General features: G+C 41.1%; 1 protein-coding gene across 1 annotated transcript in view; it reads right to left on the bottom strand.

Annotated features, from left to right (window-relative positions):
• Positions 1-762: 762 nt before the first annotated feature.
• LOC109896103 (secreted frizzled-related protein 1) overlaps positions 763-20,878 on the bottom strand; it is a 35,203-nt gene continuing 15,087 nt past the window's right edge. The window contains exon 3 of the mRNA XM_020490345.2: positions 763-5,287. Within this exon, the coding sequence (XP_020345934.1) occupies positions 4,962-5,287 (326 nt within the window). The 3' untranslated portion in view covers positions 763-4,961. The remainder of the gene's footprint in view (positions 5,288-20,878) is intronic.

The following is a 20,878-nucleotide window of genomic DNA, read 5'->3' as shown; positions in this document are numbered from 1 at the left end:
TACTCCAAACACCTAAAATGACCCTTTTATGTTGTTGGTTACTGATGGGGCTCCATAAAACAAGAGAATACAGCTATACCATTAAACACAAAGAATGTTTTTTACTGGAGTTCGAGGAATGGTTTTGATGTCTTTGAAGGCCCTTACGTGGATTAAGAACAGAGAACTAACTGCCTTACTTTTAAAAACCTGCAGGCTCAGCCATGGTAAAGAAAAGAGAAAACACTCTTCGGTTACAACGACCCATTTGCTGCCAAAAAAATACACTTTACAGTTTCCTCCAGTTAATGTAAGGGCGTGGAGTTGCATCCTGACAACAACAGATAGTAATTACCATAAGGGTACAGATGTGGCGAGGAGGGCAGATTGTCTCCCAAATGTGCAGCCTGGGCACCTCTCTAAACGGAACAATTCCATACCATGAAAAATACATTCTTCCCCAGCCGTTTATTTATTTCACAGCGGACGTATCTGTAAGACTCATCTAACCCATGTCACGTCTTAGCGTGACGATAACATTTACATTTGAGTCATTTAGCAGACGCCCTTATCCAGAGCGACTTACAATAGAGCGCATGCATTTCCATACTTTTATTTTCTTGTTTTTATATTGACAGTGTAGTGCGTATGTGTAAAGACGTTATGTTATTGTTCCAGTGTGGAGTGGAATGATCTCGCCCATTTTAAAACCTTGTGCACCACGGGAAACATGCCAAATCTGCACAATCTTCTGCAAACAAATAATTTCATTTTGACAATTGATTAGACAGTGTTGCTTTATTCCCTCAGCATTTCACCGTCAACATGAGTTGTTAATGATGTATATCTCAATTGATTTTGTATAATATACACAACATACCAGGCAACCAACAGCCTGTGAAACCACACTGAATGTTAGTGGAAGAGACAAGAATCTGTATTCTTTGAAAAACAAGGTCTCACGAAAATAAATCAAAACAGCACGCATGAGAGATCAATTCTTTCTATAAATATGGAGATGTAAAAATGGCTCCACCAAGAACAACTCCAATCTGTTTGACAGCCAAGACAGTCCTGCATTCCATGATGAAGACTGACTTTGAACTCCCACAAGTTATTCTGTCTGGCATAGGATCTCCTGTTTCTGTCTTTACAGCATCAGATAACGTGCATCACATCATATTAAAGTTGACTGAACGTTAAGACTTCACACTTATTTTAAGATAGACTGCTAGGCCACTCTTAAGAGCAGTGTCAATGCTAAAAGTCTCTTCATACATCGCTGCCAGCGATAACTGAGGTGAACTGGAACTAATTATACGGAAACTGCAAATCCCTGACAATTAGGTCAGCATTAGCATTAAAACTAAAGCTCAGTATGTTAACCCATTGCGTACATGGTGCATACAGTATGTGTGAGGGCTCAGGTTTGTGTCAGCATGTCAGTTCTTTAATAAGATGAGATAATGACTTTTACCATCCCGTGGGGAAATGTTGTTTATGGCTCTGTGAATACTTTAACAAAACGGCAAACACACAAGCCTCAGGTCGCCACGGAGCAGAGCCCTTCGGAAGGTCTAGATTGTACCATGGTCTACATATACACTACCTATCAGAAGTATTCACCCCACTTGGATTTCTTCACATTTTATTGTGTTACAAAGTGGGATGAAAACGTTTTTAATTGTCATTTGTCAACACTACACAAAACACTCTGTAATGTCAAAGTGAAAGAATTTTTTTACAAGATTAATGACAAATAAAACACTAATATACAGTACCTTCATTAGATAAGAATTCACCAATACATGTTAGAGTCAATACATATTAGAAACACCTTTAGCAGCAATTACAGCTGCTTGTCTTATTAGGTAAGTCTCTAAGAGCTTTGCACACCTGGACTGTGCAATGTTTGCCCTTTATTTGTTTCAAAATTCTGTCAAGGCAAGACAGCAATTTCCAAGGATTGCCATAGATTTTAAAGCACATTTAAGTCCAAATTGTAACTTGGCCACTAACTGGAACGTTCACTGTCTTCTTGGTAAGCAACCAATGTAGAGTTGGCCTCGTGTTATACGTTATTGTCCTGCTGAAATGTGAATTCCTCTCCCAGCCATTGAACTATGTAGCCATTTTAAAATCACCAATGGCCTCGTGGTGACATCCCTGAGCAGTTTCATTCCTGTCCTGCAGCTCAGTTCAGAAGGATGACTGTACCTTTGATGTGTCTGGGTGGTTTAATACATCATCCACAGCATAATTCTTAACTTGAACATGCTAAAGAGATATTCAATGTCTGATTTGTTATTGTTGCCCATCTACCAATCACTGCAATTGTTTGAGGCTTTCGAAAAGCTCCCTGGTCTTTGTAGTTGAATCTTTGCTTGAAATGCAATAATTGAGTGAACGACCTTATATATATATATGCTGTATGTATGGGGGACAGAGGAAGGGGACAGAGGAAGGGGTAGTCATTCAAAAATCATGCCAACCCCTATTATTTTACAGAGTGAGGGAGTCCATGTAAATGATGTGATTTGTTAAGTCAAATGTTCCTCTCCCTGTGCGGGCGGCGTTCTAGCTGCCACCGATCCTTTTTCCTTTTCTTTTGTTTATGTCTGTTTTGTGTTTCACCTTGTTTCATTTTGGTTAATTAGGGGGGGTATTTATCTCAACATTTCCTTTGGGGTTTTGTGCGGGATTATTTTTCGTTTGACTGTCAGTGAGTTTGGGTTTCGTTTTCATTAGTTCATGTTTAGCAGGTGGTTTTTCCCTGGAGTGTGTCTGAGTGGGGTTTCGTGGCTACTGCTGTAGTCCGGTGTCCTGTTATTTTTGAGCTGGTTGAATAAAATGCCCTTTTCTTCGGAACTTGTTTCTCCTGCGCCTGACTCCACACCCACATCTCCTTGGGGAGATCTGAAAGTTACTGAACTAATTTAGGCTTGCCTAAGCAAATGGGGTGAATATTTATGCAAAGACTATACTTTATTTATAATTTGTTTTGTACATTTTTTTTTAAATGTTCTTTGAAATTTGACATTATGGAGTATTTTGTGTAGATCAATGACAAAATAAATCACAATTAAATCTATTTCAATCCCACTTTGTAACGCAACAATATGAAAAAAATCCAAGATGGGTGATATCCACAGTATGCTTAAATCTTAGAACTGAAAAAATCTCAAGCTGTACAAGCATAGCCAAGAATTCTCATCATGTGCAAATAGTTTGGAGGTTTGAAAATCATTATAGATATTACACGCAGGAAGCTGATATTCCAAAAAATAAACTGTATAGTACTGTGCCATATATGACCTTAGAGATCCTTTTATGTCTCTATTTTGGTTTGGTCAGGCTGTGAGTTGGGGTGGGCATTCTATTTTGTGGGTTCTATGTTTTCTATTTCTGTGTGTTTGGCCAGGTGTGGTTCTCAATCAGAGGCAGCTGTCTATCGTTATCTCTGATTGAGAACCATACTTAGGTAGCCTTTTCCCACCTGTGTGGTGTGGGTAGTTGTTTTCTGTTTTGTGTCTTTCTGCACCAGACAGAACTGTTTCGGTTTTGTTCGTTCTCTTCATTGTTTTGTTTTATGTTAATCAGTGTTCAGTTCAGATAATAAAGATGAACACGTACCACGCTGCACCTTGGTCCTCCACTCCTTCCAACAGCCGTTACAGTGCTTTCCCATTTAATTACTGTGTTGTATGAGTATAAGCTGTGGGTATCATTGAAATACAAGCCACACTTGATACTTCATTCCAGCTTTAACTGCTTGAGAGCAAACAGTACTGGGAGTAATATCTCCACAAAAATGGTATAGGTCACACAATCTGAAATGGAAAGAGCATTCCAGACAACATGTCATTGTTTTCTATATTTATGTCAAATGTGTATGTACATGAAGGGCAGCAATGCGCTGCAGTCATAAAAAAATCTGTAATTTAATGTGATAGTGCTGTACCATCAATACTGAACAAAACAATTAAAAATACAGATTTGTCAAGCAACTATATGCACTTTCAAAGTTGTCACAAACTTAATAAACATCAATCTGGAGGGACAGCAATTGAAGACTGCATTAACAAAAAGCAATGAGAAAACTTTTGGTCAAATATTATCTGACATCATATACAAATACAAGGGATTTATTTCATTATTCTATACCAGAGTGGCCACTCAAGAGACTGTCGTACAATTGAATTGAAACACCGAACAATGCATGCATTATAACATACAGAGTTTGGCACACAGTACAATTCATATACTGTACCATTAGGCAAAAGGTATTTTCACTCAGATGATGCAGTTGATGTTCTGGAATTGATTGGATTGACATATATTGTATATATTTGTTAAAGTCAAAGAAAATGTCAAACAAATGAGGCAACTGAAAAGAGGACGACATTCTTAATATCAACTGTAGTGCAGTCATTATTTTGATGAGACAATCAGGTGAAGGCACGCTATCATAATATCGTCAATAAGTTATTCAATGACCCTATCCATGCCTCCTCTATGATGTGGCTTTTAAAGCTAAAATACAAGTTATTATTGATTCTGTATAATCTATTCAATGTGATCTAATTGATGATTCTATGATCTACTTATCCATGTTCAGAGCAAGAGAAGTAAGTCAATCCACTTCAGCAGAACTCACTGAACTGTGGTATTTTTACTGCACATTCTGGGAGTGTGTAACACAAGTATCTACATACACGAAGTGGAAATGGTTTCAATAGAGGAGGAAGAGGGTGCAGTGTCATTAACTTTTTCAGATAACTGGAAACCACTATAGCAGGAGGTCTCAATGATCACAACGCTCCACTGCAAAATGGATGGTGGAAAAATGTAAAGCAGGACTGTAAATATAGAAAGATATACAGTTTATATAGATATATGAACAAAAACTAAATGTGGATTGTTGGTTGTGCAAGTTCTTGTGTATCATGATGATGAGATGATTCTAAAAAAGTTGGGTCTGATTATTTAAAGACATTCTCGAAAGCTGGACACTTGTGGGTCTTGAGTTTCTTGATGGCCTTTTTGAACTCTTTGCTGGACTTGTCCCACTTGTGGATGCCCGTCAGGAGGAACTGCGTGTCCACCTTGCGCCCCATGATCAGGTAAGTGTTGCCCAAGTTATCCAGCTGCTGGCAAGGGCAGTCGGCTCCATTCTTCAGGTACAGAACCAGCTTTTTTAGGTCATTCTTCTTTAGGTTTCCCAGTTTCAATGGCTTCTTCCTCTTCTGCAGAATTACCTTGCGGTCCATGCCTTCCCGTCTCACCTCCTTGATCTTGGTCCTGATAGCTAAGATCAAAAGAGACATCAAAAGAAAGAAGGTGGTTGTTAAAAACATATGGGCACAGACATCAGTTCAACGTCTATTTTTTATTTACATTTGGTTGAGTTGTCAAGTAACGTGAATTCAACAAAAAAGATCACCATGACATTGGATTTAGGTTAAAAGTTGCGTGAAAGACTTTTTACAAATCCAATCAATTTTTCATGTTGATTCAACATTATCACATAGATTTTTTGTTATTGAAATGACAATGCTGCTTCAACCAGTTCTTGCCTAGTGGGATGCGCCTTTAGAAAGTATTCATACCCCTTGACTTATTTAACATTTTCTTGTGTTAAAGCCTGAATTCAACATTGATTAAGTATATTTTCTCACCCATCTAAACACAATAACCCATCATGACAAAATGAAAATGTGTTTTTAGACATTTTAGCAAATGTATTGAAAAAACGAAATACAGAAATATCTAATTTACATAAGTATTCACACCCCTGAGTCAATACTTTGTAGAAGCACCTATAGCTTTGATTACTGCTTTGAGTCGTCTGTATCAGCTTTGCACATCTGGATTTGGTGATTTTCTCCCATTCTTCCTTGCAGATTTCTCAAGCTCTGTTAAGTTAGATGGGGAGCGGCGGTCAACAGCAGTCTTCAAGTCTTTCGACAGATTTTCAAGCCTGAGCTATCGCTGGGCCACTCAAGGACTTTCACATTCTTGATCTGAAGCCATTTCAGTGTTGCATTGGCTCTATGCTCGGGGTCATTGTCCTGTTGGAGGTCATTTACACTATGAAGCAGGTTCTCGTCAAGACTTTGCTTGTATTTTGCTCCATTCATTGTTCCCTCTATCCTTACCAGTCTCCCAGTCCCTGCCGCTGAAAAGCATCCCCATAGCATGCTGCCACCACCATTGGGATGGTGTTAAAAGGGTGATGAGCTGTGCCTGGTTTTCTCCAGACATAGCGAAGAGTTACATTTTTGTCTCTGGCAACAAAATATTTTGCCTTACGATCTCAGAGTCATGTGCCTTTTTCTCAGGAGTTGCTTCCATCTGGCCACTCTACCATAAAGCCCAGATTGGTGAAGTGCTGTAGAGACTTCTCCTTCTGGCAGGTTCTCCCATCTCAGCCAAGGAACTCTGTAGTTCTGTCACAATGGTCATTGGGCTGTTGGTCACCTCCCTGACCAAGGTCCTTCTTGCCAGATGCTCAGTTTGGTTGGATGGGCAGAACTAGGGAGAGTCTGGATAGTTCCATATTTTCTTCAATTTCCAAATGATGGAGACCACTGTTCTCTTTCAACACTCTAGAAATAATTGTATACCATTACCCAGATAGAATTGTGATGAGGCTTATATCTTGGAGATCTTAGGACAGTTCCTTGGACTTCATGATATAGTTTCTACTCTGACATGCAGTGTCAACTGTGGGACCTTATATAGACAGGTGTGTTTCCTTCTAAATCATGTCCAAACAATTGAATTGGCCACAGGTGGACTCCATTCAAGTTATAATGACACCCCAAGGATGCTCAAAGGAAATTGGATGCACCAGAGCTCAATTTGGAGTGTCATAGAAAAGGGGTGTGAATACTTACAGTATGTAAATGAGACATTTCTGTATTTCATTTTCAATATATTTGCTAAACTTTCTAAAGTTATGCAGTGTTCCTCAAAATGCTTACTATCGTGCTCTGAGCACACAATTTGGAGCATGGGAGCGTCGGAGTCCAAATCAAAGTATGCGAAGCGGAGCATAGAGGGCTCCATTTGTACATATTTTGAAGCATGCGTCAATGCAAGCTTCAATGGAAAGTATGCAAAGAAATATGACGCGACCACATAAAAATTACATTTTTTTTTCAATCAATGGCGGCAGTTATTTGAGCTGAAACAAGAGAAAATACACTCCGACTTCGGAATGAAATGATGCTTATTCACATATCATATGTTGCTTGACTACAATATTTTATCTTGATACATTAATAAATACATGCAGTGTTAATTGTGGCATGTTTACCTGCCTACGTACTTTAGATTGCAAGCCCATAATGAATAAATAGGGTTATATAGTACTGTTATCTAGCCAGATAGCCACAAAGAATTGTTAGCTACCTACCCACGAAGAATTAACATCTAACTTGAAAAATATTATTATTAGGTCATTTTTGCCTGTTAAATATCTGGTGAGCTAGATTATTATGATTCACATATAGCTAGCTGATAGTTATGAAGTAAAACAGTTGCTTTGTGTATATCTTGTTTCATTTCTACTGCCATTGTTGTTCTGGCTGGAAGATGGTTCAGTGAATTCGTAAGTCAATAGGGCTAACCGGCTAGCTACCTAGCCACAAAGAATTGGTGGATACCCACAAAATAAATTACATCTACCTTGGATAACATTGGTTTTAGGTCATCTTTGCCTGTTTAACTAGCTAGATTATTACAATTCACATATCTAGCTGATAATTCTGAAGTAAAAAGTTTGCTTTGTGTATATGTTGGAAGAAGGTTCAGTGAATGGGGAGGTGAAGCGTGAGGTAATACAATAGGGGGAACATGAGATTGTAGAGCACGGTAGTATGCATATTGAGAAACACCCATTAATTAACTTTGTCATCATGGGGTATTGTGTGTACTGTAGATGGGTGAGAAAAACATATAAATTAAATCAGGCTTTAATACAACAAAATGTGGAATAAGTCAAGGGGTATGAATACTTTATGAAGGCACTGTGTGTTGTGGTAAATATGTAGCTCGTGGGCAAGTTCAGCATGTTGTATCATGTCTATGGTTAGCCTGAGGAAGAGGAGTGTGTGGAGTAAACAAGTATCGTAACGAATTTGGGCAATATTCTGGATGCGATTATGATCCAAGTATTTTTTTATTATCCTTGATCGGGGAAAAAATGGCTAGTTTGCCTGTCTGTAAAGAGAAGGGTGGGCTGTACACTGTACGCTGCTCTGATTGGATAGAGTGATGCTGTATTTCTCCATCCACTCGCTTCATAATTTGACACAATCACTTTTTCCTGCATGTTTTCGGTCTGATCATTTAGATTGCTGCTGCCTGCTACTATATGAATCACATGGAAGGACAATTGTTATCAAGCGATCAATGTGCATAATATCTCACTAGTGGGGCAAGGGCAGGAAAAACAGATGAAATCCTGATGTGCAATCTGACTTAGTGCCAGGAAATTTGGCTGTCCGCTGCAAGTTGAGGACACACACACACACACACACACACACACACAAAATCTGTAGATTTTTTGCAATGAGAACATGCAGGGTAGTATTTTGCCAAAATCTATTTAGTCATATTAAAACATTTCCGTTTTTTTTCTGATCACGAGTATCAACCGATCCGACTGTCAATTTACAGATACGATTAAGAATACGAGTATGGCCATGTCGGCACACCCCTACTGAGGACTATGGTTAGCCTGAAGACTGTGGTTAGCCACTTTTCCTTTTAGCTGTGTTAATATTTAATGTCAGAACAGAATGACAGTCATATAAACATTGTGTATGCATTGTACCAGAGCCTGGGGCTCTGAGGAAAGATGGCAGGCAGAAGGGTTGGGTTGCGGAGCAGAGGGTATCAGTGGTTAGATAGCTAGGCCCCAGATGCCCAGGACCATTAAGGAAAGATAAGAGGGATTACACAGTGACTGCATCTGCATCTCAAATGGAACCCTATTCCCTATATATGGCACTACTTTTAATCTAAGCCTTATAGGTCCTGGTCAAAAGTAGTGCACTATAAAGGAAATAGGGTGACATTGCCAGAGGTATGGCTATTCTATATCAACCTCACCCTGCAAGGTCTTGGGGGTAGTTATGATAGGAAAATTATTTATGTGTTTCATGACTAAGAGACAGCATCCAGATGTATTAATCTCTATGGGAAACTGATCAGTTTACATTTGCTGTCCTTTTCCATGGACAGGAATGTTCAAATTACTGCCTGTCTGCCCTGTGCCCCACCAGCTGTAACAGGACTTGTTTTTCCCCCCTTGAGTACCTCCTCTCTCTGTCTCATAGGCTTTTAGGGAAGTGGCCCTGTACCTCAGTAAGCTAGACTTCAAATATATTGAGTGAGATTAATGATCTATTTGTGAAATGCACCACCTAGAGTTGGAAAATTCTCGTAACTTCCCCCAAATTCCTAGGGTTTTCCACAAATCCTGGTTGAACGATTCCGGATTTCCTGCTTATCTCTTCTGGTTCCGGGAATCTTCCAACCAGGCTTTCTGGAAGACCTGGACATGTTGGGAAAGTTACCATTTTGCAACCATACCATACCTTTAAGTTCAATGGATGGGTGGGATGACAACTTCGCAAAAATTATGCGCACACATCTTGGAGGCTGAAGGCTGTGTGTTGTTAGGATTCTGAACGGTCACAATATGGCTAAAATTCGCTAATTGGCAAACAACCCACCCGTCAGTGGAGGCTGCTGAGGGGAGGATGGCTCATAATAATGGTCGGAATGGAGTAAATGGAATCAAACACATGGTTGTGTTTGATACCATTCACTCAATTCCAGCCATTACACTTCATTCCAGCAATTATTATGAGCTGTCCTCCCCTCAGCAGCCTCCACTGCCACCCGTCTATACCACTACTACTACTCCCACTTCAATACCACCACTGATTGGTTACTGAACGAAATTGGAACCTTTGATGCTACAGTACATTATAACCCTGACTCTCATTGTCCCTTGATATAAGGCCAAGTATTGCCACAATTTAAACCCACCAAATGTCTGAATAATCATAATCTGTTTTTATTCACTTATATCTCTCCAAATCTTACCTCTGAATTGTCTTAAATCAGTCTGATCTTTCACTAAACTTAATTTAACCTCCTAATCTTCTTGGTTCCTCCACCTCACCTCTTGAAATGGTACACGAGTCAACCCCATGGTGGTCCAAATCTCAGCCTCCATGGATGAGTCCCAAATGACACCCTATTCCCTACATATTACTCTTGACCAGGGCCCAAGTCAAAAGTAGTTTACAATATAGGGAATAGGGTGTCATTTCAAATCAATTTGTATTTGTCACATGCTCCGAATACAACAGCAGACCTTACTGTGAAATGCTTACCTACAAGCCGTTAACTAACAATGCAGTTCAAGAAAGAGTTATGAAAATATTTACTAAATAAACTAAAGTAAAAATAGAAAGTAATACAATACCAAATAACAATAACGAGGGTATATACAGGGGGTACCGGTACCGAGTCAATTAGTTATTTTGAACATGTAAGTAGATAATAAACAGCGAGTAGCAGCAGTGTAGAAACAAAAGGGGGGGGGGGGGGGTCAATGTAAATAGTCCGGTGGCCATTTGATGAATTGTTCAGCAGTCTTATGGCTTGGGGGTAGAAGCTGTTGAGGATCCTTTTGGTCCTAGACTTGGCGCTCCTGTACAGCTTGCTGTGCGGTAGCAGAGAGAACAGTGTATGACTTGACAATTTATTATATAGGATATGGATTGTAGGAAGCTTGGCCCCAGTGATGTACTGGGCCGTGAGCACTACCCTCTGTAGTGCCTTGCGGTTGGAGGCCAAGCAGTTTCCATGCCAGGCGGTGATGCAACCGGTCAGGATGCTCTCGATCGTGCAGCTGTAGAACTTTTTAAGGATATTTTCAGTCTCCTGAGGGGGAAAAGGTGCTGTCGTGCCCTCTTCACGACTGTCTTGGTGTGTTTGGATCTGGTTAGTTTGTTGGGGATGTGGACACCAAGAACCTTGAAACTCTCGACCCGCTCCACTACAGCCCTGTCGATGTTAATGGGGGCCTGTTCGGCCCGCAATTTCCTGTAGTCCACGATCAGCTCCTTTGTCTTGCCTACATTGAGGGAGAGGTTGTTGTCCTGGCACCACACTGACAGGTCTCTGACCTCCTCCCTGTAGGCTGTCTCATCGTTGTCGGTGATCGGGCCTACCACTGTTGTGTCATCCGGAAACTTAATGATGGTGTTGGAGTTGTGTTTGGCCACGCAGTTGTCGGTGAACTGGGAGTACAGGAGGAGACTAAGCATGCACCCGAGGGGCCCCAGTGTTGAGGATCAGCGTGGCGGATGTGTTGTTACCTACCCTTACCACCTGGGTGCGGCCCGTCATGAAGTCCAGGATCCAGTTGCAGAGGGAGGTGTTTAGTCCCATAAGTCCTTAGCTTAGTGATGAGATTTGTGGGCACTATGGTGTTGAACGCTGAGCTGTAGTCAATGAACAGCATTCTCACAAAGGTGTTCCTTTTGTCCAGGAGCATGATTGAGATTGTGTCATCTGTGGATCTGTTGGGGTGGAATGTGAATTGGAGTGGGTCTAGGGTTTCCGGGATGATGACCAGCCTTTCAAAGCACTTCGTGGCTACAGACATGAGTGCTATGGGATGGTAATCATTTGGGCAGGTTACCTTTGAGTCCTTGGGCACAGGGACTAAGGTGGTCTGCTTGAAACATGTAGATATTCAGACTCGGTCAGGGAGAGGTTGAAAATGTCAGTGAAGACACTTGTCAGTTGGTCAGCGCATGCTCCGAGTACACATCCTGGTCATCCGTCTGGCCCTGCGGCTTTGTGAATATTGACCTGTTTAAAGGTCTTGCTCACGTCGGCTACCGATAGCGTGATCACACAGCCGTCCAGAACGGCTCTCATGCATGCTTCAGTGATGCTTGCTTCGATGCGAGCATAACATTTATTTTGAGATGCAGACTCAGCCATTATGGGTATAGGCCAACCTCTTCATCTCCCCGCGCACATGTAATGTAGGCTACTGCGTGGTTGTAAAATAGACTACTACACCAGTGAAGGTGAACTTGATACACAGTAATATAAGGAAAACATTTGGTAGGTTGCTGTGATGACCAGATTAGTGACCACCTTGTGATCTATTAATACAGGAATTTGCACCTGCACTTGGTAAAATGACTGATGCTTGAGATTTTAGTTCTGACTGATCTGTCTTTGAATATCTGATAAAAAAAATGTACATTCATAGGCCTACATGTAACTAAAATAAATTACATTATTATCAGTGTAGCTAACAGGTAGGGGTAAAGACTGGTACAAGAAATATAGGCTACTATATCTGAACTAAATAGGCCCCTACTTAAAATGCAACATGGTCCTCTATAAAGACTTGAATAGCTAAAGCATGAAACACACCGAGCATCTCACTGCCAATAGATTGCCGATAGATACCTATCACAGTGGGAGGCCGTTCCTTCTCTTGCAAGAAATAAAGCGGTACCTGCTCTGTGCCGACTCGGTAGTGAAGAACCTACCGATTGTACGTGGAAAAGCAAACAAAAAAATAGATTTAAAAAATGGCTTATTCTAGCCAAGTGCACAGACACAATGCACACAATACTAAATACTTCCTCCAAGCTAGCTAACCACTGTAGCTAGTATTGACATGATAACTAAATTACAACGTATTAGCTAGCTTCCATGAGACAGCTGCCTGTGTTAGTTACCGAGTTAGTGCAGTGACCATTGCAAGCTAGCTATGTTATGCTAGCTAATGAATATGTAGCTTTGAATCTAGACCATAATTAACACTTATGGATATGCAATGCCAAACAGCGCTACTGCCACCTTCTGGTTTGGAGTATTTTAACAAGACTGAGTGAACACAAAAGAGATTGACTGCTGACACTCTGTTCAGAGGTGCTAAGCACTGTCGGCAGGCAAACGTTTGACAATCCTTCCAGTGTGTCTTAACTTTAAAAAGCATAAAATATATCAGAAGTTGTATACAAGCAACTCAAGTGAGACCAGTCTGCACGTTTGAAAGTCTGAACAGTGTTTCTATCTTAAACAGTGTAAGAAGAGGAGTAGCATGCTCAAGAATAATAATAATGACTAAATTATAATTGTAAATGAAATACAATTGATGGGACTTTCTTTAACTCTTCAAAATGATTTTTGTGGTAGTAGTAAAAGTTTTAAAAGGTTTACTTTACCATTTAAATCAAAGCAGTTTTCAATTATTTATGGATTTGAAAAACCTTATAGTAGTGGTAATCTCGGTTTCCCAGAAGTAAAATTATTGCAAAAGTTGTCACGTTGCATTTAACTTCTGGGGGGAATGACACTCACAATTGTGATTTCTGTTGTGTAAACTCTCGGCCAAATCCGTCCCTTCTGCTATTTTCACCCGTGTTTATGATCCTTGTGGACACGTGCGAAGCAGTAAACATGGAAGCAGTGACTTAAGATGTTTTCAACACAGCTATTTCCAATCTTATCCGCTGTTGTGCTTAACCTCTCTGTGCACGGAACCCGCTAGCGGGCTGAAATTCCACAACATACGGTGATCGCTACATAAATAGTCATATTAAACATTAATGAAAATACAAGTGTCTCACATGTATCGAAAGCCTAGAATCTTGCTAATCCAACTGCGTTGTCAGATTTAAAAAAGCATTTACTGCGAAAGAATACGATGTGATTATCTGAGCATAGAGCCCCATAATTTTTTTTATTTTTACCTGCGCAGGCGTAACATATTCACAAACTGCATTAAGGTATAGGGGGCAGCATTTTCACTTTTGGATAAATAGCATGCCCAATTTCAACTTCCTGCTACTCATGCCAAGAATATAAGATATACATATTACTAGCAGATTTGGATAGAAAACACTCTGAAGTTTCTAAAACTGTTTGAATTATGTCTGTGAGTATAACATAACTTATGTAGCAGGCAAAACCCCAAGGACTAACCTTTCAGAATTCTTTTTTTTGTTGGTCTCTGTCTGTTCACTGAGTTCTCATTGCCAAATTATATTTCTTAGGAACCTGTTTTCAGTTCCTACCGCTTCCACTGGATGTCACCAGCCTTTGGAATTTGGTTGAGGTTATTCATTTGTGCAATGAAGAAGTAGGCCATCTAGGAACTGGGTAACACTGTTGAGAGTGCGCAAGATGTGAAAAGTATCATGGTTTGTTGTCTTCTTGTATTGAACACAGATAGACCCGTCTACAATTTGATTGATTATTAACGTTTAAAAATACCTAAAGTTGGATTACAAAAGTAGTTTGAAATATTTTGGCAAAGTTTATAGGCAACTTTTGAAATATTTTGTAGTGAAGTTGTGTTTTTGAAGCTGTTTTTTTCTGGATCAAATGCGTCAAATAAATGGACATTTGGATATATACAGTGGGGAGAACAAGTATTTGATACACTGCCGATTCTGCAGGTTTTCCTACTTGCAAAACATGTAGAGGTCTGTAATTTTTTATCATAGGTACACTTCAACTGTGAGAGACGGAATCTAAATCAAAAATCCAGAAAATCACATTGTATGATTTTTAAGTAATTAATTTGCTTTGGAAAGAAAACACTCTGACGTTTCCAAAACTGCAAAGATATTGTCTGTGAGTGCCACAGAACTGATGTTACAGGCAAAACCCAGATAAACATCCAATCAGGAAGTGCCGCATTTTTTGAAACCGCCTCATGCCAATGACTCCTTATATGGCTGTAAGGAGCTAGGAGTCAGCTTACGTTTTCCACGTTTTCCCCAAGGTGTCTACAGCATTGTGATGTCTTTTTAGGCATTTCCATTGGAGAATGGCTGTAAGAGACCATATAGGGTGAGTGGTCGCATGGTGTCTCCCGGAGAAAACCTTGCGTAAAATACTGAGGTAGCCATTTTTCCAATAGTTTCTTATGGGAAACCAACTGCCTCAACGGATATATTATCAAATACATATGTTAAAAACACCTTGAGGATGGATCCTAAACAACGTTTGCCGTGTTTCTGTCGATATTATGGAGGTAATTTTGAAAAAAGTTTGGCGTTGTAATGGTAGCATTTTCCGGTCGATTTCTTAGCCAAGCATGATGAACAAACGGGAGCTATTTCGCCTACAAAAATTATATTTTTGGAAAAAAGGAACATTTGCTATCTAACTGGGAGTCTCCTGAGTGAAAGCATCTAAAGTTCTTCAAAGGTAAATGATTTAATTTGGTTGCTTTTCTTATTTTCGTGAAAATGTTGCCTGCTGCCGGCAGAGCTAGCATAGCATTATGCCATGATAAACTTACAGAAATGCTTGTCTAGCGTTGGCTGTAATGCATATTTTGAAAATCTGAGACGACAGTGTTGTTAACAAAAGGCTAAGCCCTGTGTTTGAATATATTTATTCCATTTTATTTGCGATTTTCATTAATAGGAAAAGTTGCGTTATGGTAATGCGCTTGAGGTTATGATTACGCTCCCGGATACGGGATTGCTCGTCGCTAGAGGTTAAGGTTTTGGACACAGTGAATATCAGAACTCTGAAAAGGCCTCTACATGAACTAACACTACCAGGACTGAGGGTTCATCTATTGCCCCCTTCACGTATGCTCTCTCTCCGGCGCTCTAGGTCGCCATGCTCCCGCACCTCAGCCGGATCGACAGGTTCCCGCACCCCTTGTTTCTGTTTCAGTTTCATGTCTGTGTGTTGTCCGTGTTTTGTGCTATGTTGCATTCTTTTATTAAATTATTCACTCCCTGAACTTGCTTCCCGACTCCCAGCACAACGTTACAGAATAACGCCTCACCAAAGGGAAGCATCAGGGAGTGTTTTTTGTTTGGAGGTGATGTCGGGTCCGTCTATCAGTACTGGAGCTACCACGGAGGCCTCAGCGGACTCGACAGGCTCCCGTGCCTCTGCTGGGTGAGCTGGTTCCCGTTCCTCGGTCGAAGCAGCCGGGGCGTTTTCAGACGACTTATCAGGCTCTCACGCCTCAGCCGGTTTGTCAGGTTTCTGTGCCTCAGCGGAGGCGACCGGTCCACTCCTGATCCCCGGGATCATCCCTTTGGTTGGCGTCCTGCGGCTGGAGCCGCGTGCCGGAAAGGGGGTATTGTCACGTATGCTCTCTCTCTCTGAAGCTCTAGGTCGCCATGCTCCAGCACCTCCGCCGGATCGACAGGTTCCCGCGCCTCAGCAGAGGTGACCCGTCCACTCTCATCTCCATCATCCCCATTGTCATTTTGGTCGGCGTCCTGTGGCTGGAGCCGCGCGTCAGGGAGGGGGTACTGTCACGTGTGCTCCCTCTTTGGCCTCTAGGTCACCAGGCTGCTGATTATTGCGCACACCTGTCACCATCGTCACGTGCCTCATGACACTCACCTGGACTCCATCACCTCCTTGATTACCTGTCCTATTTATGTCTTTCCCTTTGGTTCCTTCCCCAGGCGTTATGGTTTCTGTTTCAGTTTCCTGTCTGTGCGTTGTTCGTGTTTCTTGTTTTGTATTATGTTTCGTTCTTTTATTCAATTATTCACTCCCTGAACTTGCTTCCCGACGTTACACCCCCTATCTTCTCATTCTTACACCCTCTATCTTCCATTGCCAGAAAAAGGACAGTCCCAGTGGTTTTCCAGGTATTAACAGTGCCTATGGTAGGGAATAGGACCTTCATCAACCATCTCTGGTCCCTGAAAAGTCTCTGTGAGGAGGCTTAGTGTTAAATGAAACCAAAATGGGCAGCTTTCATAATTAGCAAGTCATCAAATAATTTCTATGCCATCCCTGAAACCACTTTATCTGGATAAATCCAGCTCAAACTGGATCCAGCTGAACTTGTGTGCATAATCTCCCTTCCAGCCAAAGTGTATAGTACAGTGACTGACCAGCTAGGCTATGGCACTTAATGTTTTAACTGTTAAGGGCAAAAGGCTCAGCCATTGATCAGTTGTGCCTTCGGGGCAGTTAAACTAGAAGTTAATCTAACACATTCTGGGCATGTGTTTTGGAAAACTATTATCCCCAAACTATCATCTGACACGAGTTTCCTTTCAATGTTACCAGGGCGAAAATAGGAAATAATGCAAAAACAGCCAGCTTCAACTGTCATTCTATATTCAACATCATCTCCATCTGTCAGAGGTTACAGGTTTGGACAAATCCAGAGCAATCAAACTCTCTCCATCAATCAGGCAATGCTGTACATTTTGTGGACATCTAGGCTGCAACCTTTGTCTCCGAAACTCTACCTGATTTCCTCTCCTGGTTTAGAAAGCAAGACAGGCTTTCAGCCAGCTCAGATGGTGTCATAAACCCAGCAGGAAAACAACCATGGAATAACACAGCTCTGGCACATTCACAACCATGGAACCCATCTGCCCCCATGACCCAATGCATGCATCCCAAATGGCAACCTATTCCCTACATAATAGAAGCCTGGTCAAAAGTAGTGCACTATGTTCCCTGGTCAAAAGTAGTGTACTATATAGGGAACAGGGTGCCATTTGGGAAGCAACCTATGTAATCAGTTTATAGCAGGGCCAGGGCTGCTGCACTTTTATTTAACACATTAGAATGGGGAGGGATGGATGGTGCAATTGCCTATACCACCAGAGAGAAAGTATCTGTCTGAAGTAGAGCAGGGTGGGTTTGAATTGAAGTGTTCTGACACTGTAACAAAGAGCTGCAGTAATAACAGATTAACTATGGAGATAAATCACAGTGGGGAACAAGTGTTGGGTTGGATGTACCATAAAACCATCAGCAGGTCAGAAAGCACCAATTACTCTGTTAAGAAACAGATTCATGAAATCAAAACTGGTTGGTGTTCAGAGATACATGTAGATGAGAGGGGTTAAGTGGAGTTGAATGGTGGGACTAAAAATGACAAGATAACTAATGTAAAATATACTGATTCCGTAAAATGTATATAGAGTGCATTTTCTTACGTTACAGCCTTATTCGAAAATATTATCAATCTACACACAATACCCCATAATGACAATGTAAAATCGTTTTTTTTATAAATGTTTGCAAATTTATTTAAAAAAATTGAAACTGAAATAACTTATTTAGATGAGTATTCAGACCCTTTGCTATGAGACTCTAAATTGAGCTCAGGTGCATGCTGTTTCCATTGATCATCATTGAGATGTTTTTACAACTTGATTGGAGTCCACCTGTGGTAAATTCAACTGATTGGACATAATTTGGAAAGGCACACTCCTGTCTATATAAGGTGCTACAGTTGACAGTGCATGTCAGAGCAAAAACCAAGCCATGAGGTTGAAGGAATTGTTCCTAGCGTGCCGAGACAGGGTTGTGTCGAGACACTGATCTGGGGAAGGGAACCAAGAAATGTCTGCAGTATTGAAGGTCCCCAAGAACACAGTGGCCTCCATCATTCTTAAATTGAAAAAGTTTGGAACCACCGAGACTCTTTCTAGAGTTGGCAGCTCGGCCAAACTGAGCAATCAAGGGAGACGGGCCTTGGTCATGGAGGTGACAAAGACCCGAGGGTCACTCTGACAGAACACCAGAGTTCCTCTGTGGAGATGGGAGAACCTTCCAGAAGGACAACCATCTCTGCAGCTCTCCACCAATCAGGCCTTTACGGTAGAGTGGCCAGACAGAAGCCACTCCTCAGTAAAAAGGCACGACAGCCTGCTAAAGGACTCTCAGACCATGAGAAGCATTATTCTCTGGTCCGATGAAACCAAGATTGAACTCTATGGCCTGAATGCCAAGCGTCACGAAACCTGGCACCATCCCTACGGTGAAGCATGGTGCCAGGTCTTTCAAGGGAAAGATGAACGGAGCAAAGAACAGAGAGATCCTTGATGAAAACCTGCTCCAGAGAGCTCAGGACCTCAGACTGGGGGCAAAGGTTCACCTTCCAACAGGACAACGACCCTTAGCACACAGCCAAGACAATGCAAGAGTGGCTTCGGGACAAGTCTCTGAATGTCCTTGAGTGGCCCAGCCAGAACCCGGACTTGAACCCGATCAGATATCTCTGAAGAGACCTGAAAATAGCTGTGCAGCGACGCTCCCCATCCAACCTGACAGAGCTTGAGAGGATCTGCAGAGAAGAATGGGAGAAAATCCCCAAATACAGGAGTGGCAAGCTTGTAGCGTCATCCCCAAGAAGACTCGAGGTTGTAATCGCTGCCAAAGGTGCTTTAATAAAGTACTAAGTAAAGGGTCTGAGTACTTATGTAAAATGTGCTTTTTCAGTTTTTTATACATATGCAAAAATGTATAAAAAAACAGTTTTCGCTTTGTCATTATGGGGTATTGTGTGTACATTGATGAGGGGAAAAACACTTTAATCCATTTCAGAATAAGACTGTAACATAGCAAAATGTGGAAAAAGTCAAGGGGTCTGAATGCTTTCCGAATGCACTGTAGGTTCATGACTTTTGTGAAACAGCACAGTGGAAAAATATATGTCAAATAGAAATCAAAACTGGATGTTATTCAAAGATAGATCGGAGGGGTTGAAGGTAGCTGAAGGATGGGACTAAAAACAAACAAAATATAACTATTGTAAAATATACTGTGTCTGTAAAATGTATAAAGTATGTATAAGCTGGAAGTAGAAGCCTAAGTGTTTTTGTCGTCCATTAGTTAACTCTAATTAGGGAAGGGGTGTTAGGGTTAGGGGAAAATAATAAAGGAAAATATATATACACACATACATACAATAAAAATAAACAAATGAATCATGATCTCTGAGGGACCAGGGACTGGGAGGGGTTTAATGCCCCAGGACCATGCCCCAGGACTACCTGACATGATGACTCCTTGCTGTCCCCAGTCCACCTGGCCATGCTGCTGCTCCAGTTTCAACTTCCACCTGACTGTGCTGCTGCTCCAGTTTCAACTGTTCTGCCTTATTATTATTCGACCATGCTGGTCATTTATGAACATTTGAACATCTTGGCCATGTTCTGTTATAATCTCCACCCGGCACAGCCAGAAGAGGACTGGCCACCCCACATAGCCTGGTTCCTCTCTAGGTTTCTTCCTAGGTATTGGCCTTTCTAGGGAGTTTTTCCTAGCCACCGTGCTTCTACACCTGCATTGCTTGCTGTTTGGGGTTTTAGGCTGGGTTTCTGTACAGCACTTTGAGATATCAGCTGATGTACGAAGGGCTATATAAATACATTTGATTTGATTTGATTTGATTTGGTTTAAACTAGCTAGATTGTTATTTTCCTCATGGTTGATCATGGTCACCAACACGTAACATTTGGTTCACTGAACTGTTGATTTTTTTGTTTGTCTTTGCATCTTCACTCTTCAATTGGAGCTGAAAATGCAGTTCAGTTACTCAGACAAACTGCGGTCCCTACTCAAGTCACTGCTAAATGGCATACATTATAGTACATACAGCATGGTCACACAGACCCATCAAGAAACATCCCCTTCTACTTACATTTTTTAAATGTAATTGATCTATTCCTCCATGACTTTTTCAAACACATGTACTCTTCCTCTGCCAGATTGTCTTGTATCCAACCACAAAGCATAAAACAACTCTTGCCTCATCTCAAAATACTCCAACTTCATCAAGATAAATTCTCCTGAGAATGTCAAAACTGATTGTGAGATTGGAAGGAGGCAATTATTCATGACTTCAAACAATGGCACACAATATTAATAAGCCTCTCGTTCACACTTAACTTTCATGTTAAATGAGAACAGACCTTTCGCAGTGAGATGTTTCCAGGAACTGAGTGTTTCAGTGAGCAAAAATGCTCATTCTGTGCCAGCAGAGGCATTTTTTTGACATGATTAGTCCAAGCAGATTAATAAAACTGACCTCGATGTAAGT

Source organism: Oncorhynchus kisutch, linkage group LG8 (assembly GCF_002021735.2).
Source record: "Oncorhynchus kisutch isolate 150728-3 linkage group LG8, Okis_V2, whole genome shotgun sequence".
NCBI classification, from domain to species: Eukaryota; Metazoa; Chordata; class Actinopteri; order Salmoniformes; family Salmonidae; genus Oncorhynchus; species Oncorhynchus kisutch.
The sequence above is the reverse complement of the archived record's forward strand: the minus strand, read 5'-3'. Positions and strand labels throughout refer to the sequence as shown.